The 3,210-nt window shown below is 29.4% G+C and overlaps 1 protein-coding gene across 1 annotated transcript; it reads right to left on the reverse strand.

The window, feature by feature from the left end:
- Positions 1-804: 804 nt before the first annotated feature.
- LOC111638709 (3-oxoacyl-[acyl-carrier-protein] synthase, mitochondrial-like) lies at positions 805-2,369 on the reverse strand. Its single transcript, XM_023384465.1, has 2 exons — positions 2,249-2,369; positions 805-2,170 (listed from the first exon to the last, which is right to left on the reverse strand). Exons 1-2 carry the CDS (start codon positions 2,267-2,269, stop codon positions 830-832), a joined length of 1,362 nt encoding a protein of 453 aa, XP_023240233.1. The 5' UTR covers positions 2,270-2,369; the 3' UTR covers positions 805-829.
- Positions 2,370-3,210: the final 841 nt, after the last annotated feature.

Raw genomic sequence — 3,210 nt, forward strand, 5'->3', positions numbered from 1 at the left:
CCCACCGGAAAGACGTAACGCGGTTTATTATTATTATTTTTTTTTTCTAATCTTATTTTGTTGCATTGTTAGGTTGGCACAATACAGCAAAATACAGTTCGATAAATTAGTTTAAAAATAACTGTAGAATTAATATGAAGAATATTTAAATAAATTATGTAAAAGTAATTAGGTCGTGAATTATCGATCAAAACGATTTTAGAAGTTATAAATGTCAAACGAAAATTTAATCGACAATCGAGAGTGCGCTCGGATCGCTTTTAACACGTGTTGATAAAACCACGTGATTTCGTCACTAAAAGCAGTTTTTTGATAAATTTAGGCCTACTGGAATTTTCTATTTCCTTATTGAGAAATAAATTTCATATACAGTACATGTTTCATTGTACCGTGTGATATGGTGCTTTGTTTAATTAAAGAGCTTTCTAAATGGCATTGACAATAAGTTACAGTTGTTTAAATAGTCAACATTATGGTATTGTACTGTACTGCACGTACAGTATGAAAGACAATGACATAGATAATATAAATTAATTTTTTTGCATGAAAAAGTAGAAGTCTTGATAAAATTTTAAAAAGTTTGCAATTTAAAAGAACAGTTACATTAAATATAAAACTGATTTATATTTTAACTGTACAGAGCTTAAACATTTCTATATAAAATTAGTTTTTTACTAATTGTGAATTAATTTGTAAAAGTTTTAATTTAAATCAATGCTGTTTGTTTCATTTTAAATGAACAGATTATTGTTTTACACCAAATAAATTTTCTAATAAAAATAATTTATATTCATAATTACAGGCTATATACAATATATTAATATTTTCATTAAATAAAATTACTAATTACCAATGATGCATTAGTACCACCAAAACCAAAAGAATTGGTTAAAGCAATTCTTTGATTGCATTTAGAATTTTCCATTAGAGGCCACGACTGAGATTTATTTGGCACAAAATTTAAAGTTTTAAACTGATCTTCTGGTTCTTCTAGGTTAACAGTTGGAGGAACAGTACTTGTGTGGCAAGATAAAATGGTAAAAATAGCTTCTACACTTCCTGCAGCTCCTAATAAATGTCCAATGGCACCTTTGGTAGAAGATATAGCAAGTTTTTCGGCATGATTGCCAAATAATCTTTTGATTGCTGTGATTTCAGCATTGTCTCCCTGAGGAGTGGAAGTTGCATGAGCATTAATATAAAATATAGACTCTTTATCAATATGAGTATCATTTATAGCTGCATTCATGCAACGATATGCACCACCACCATCTTCTCTGGGTGCAGTAACATGATAAGCATCACCAGATAAACCATATCCTAATATTTCTGCATAAATTTTTGCATTTCTTTTTTTGGCATGCTCCAAAGTTTCTAAAATTATAACACCAGCTCCCTCTCCCATAACAAATCCATCACGCTTCTTATCAAACGGACGAGATGATTTTTGTGGTTCAGAATTAAAGTTTGTAGATAATGCTCTCATTCTTGAAAAGGCTGCAATAGATAGCGGACCTATTGCAGCTTCTGTACTACCACAAATCATTACAGAAGCATCTCCTTTCCTAAGAAAATTAAAAGCATCTCCAATTGCATGGACTCCAGTTGTACATGCAGTAGATACAGCATGATTTGGACCTCTACAATCATATTTCATACTGATATATCCAGCAGGAATATTAACTAAAGTTTTTGTTACAAAATGAGGGCTGACTGTACGATAACCTTTATCTCTGAGGCCGCAACCTGTATCTGTTACTTCTTCTAAATCAATCACACCTGTTCCTATTGCTACTCCTGTACAATTTTTTTCATTTTCACTTGTAGGTTGCCAACCAGCATCTTCAATAGCTTCTTTTGCAGCTGTCAAACCATACATAGAGGCCAAAGACATACTTCTAACTTCAGACTTTTGAAAATTTTCATAGGTAAACTCCCCTGGATTTGATCCCTTTGGAACAAATGCTGCAACTTGACAGGGTATACCTCGATACTTTTCTTGAGGTAGAATAGAAACACCACATTCACCATTTAAAAGTCTAGGCCATGCATATTTGACACCAACACCTAGCGGGCAAACAAGACCTAATCCAGTGACTACAATTCGTGGAGTTGTTGAAATACTTTTACTGATAAAAAATGCAGATTTGCTGATACAATGAAGACATATCTGAAATAATCATTGTATATTCGTTTTAATTAAACTTTTAATTTATTAAAATTAATCAAAATAGTTTTTCCGACTTACCTTTGTTTGAATTGAGATCATCTTGAGACTTCAAATCCAAAATCAAAAATTTTATTTATATTAAAAGATATATATTATTTTTTAAAGCGTGTCTCATGTAAACGGCATTGTTACTAAAGCGCCATCTGAAATATATATACATTAGATATTATTTTAATATTTATTTTACTAAATTCTTTAAAATGATAAAATAATGTATTAAAAATAATTTTATAATATATAAAATTAATAATATGATATTAATTATCTTTGAATTACTTTAGTTACCTAATCTAGTTACTATTTTTATTATTATTTTTAATGTAACAAAACAGATCGCTTTGGTATGAAGAGACTGATGCATCTCCCTCGCCATCAAATTATGAGAGCATGACAAAATTCAAGCCTATGATGGACTTTAAAAAATGTTTTTTCATGGACTTAAATAGGGATCAGTTTATCATATAAAGTATTCCCGTGAGGTAGATTTCCCTCGTGTTGCGCTGCCTTCTCCCATCAAATCATCCTACGACTAAAAACATCTAAGAGTATATAATTAAATTAAAATATTGTTTCTTATACACAAACCAATTTTAGTGGAGTTAATATATAAATTAGACCATATTGTATTTATATTGGTGTAATTTTAATTAAATTCAAATGCGATTATTTGCAGCTACTTTTCGGCCTATCATTTGATCTTAGTTTCAAAAGTCCAGAAAATACAGAATGAAGAGCACTGGCCATCTGAAAATATTTAAAGGAATAATGCAAATTGAACTTATCTTTCTATACAGTATTTACTAAAAAGTTAATTGAATTACTTACTTTAATTGGAAATTTCTTTGTTATGTTAAAATAATTATTCACAGATAAACATAAGAAAACTTTTCCAAATCTCTTCATAAAATTCAATATCTAAACATCAATTTAATATAATTTATATATCATTAAATTTAATTAAATGTCTCATAAAGTCTTAC

Source organism: Centruroides sculpturatus, unplaced genomic scaffold (genome assembly GCF_000671375.1).
Source record: "Centruroides sculpturatus isolate CEXI.00-Female unplaced genomic scaffold, Cexi_2.0 scaffold1118, whole genome shotgun sequence".
In the NCBI taxonomy this organism is placed as follows: domain Eukaryota; kingdom Metazoa; phylum Arthropoda; class Arachnida; order Scorpiones; family Buthidae; genus Centruroides; species Centruroides sculpturatus.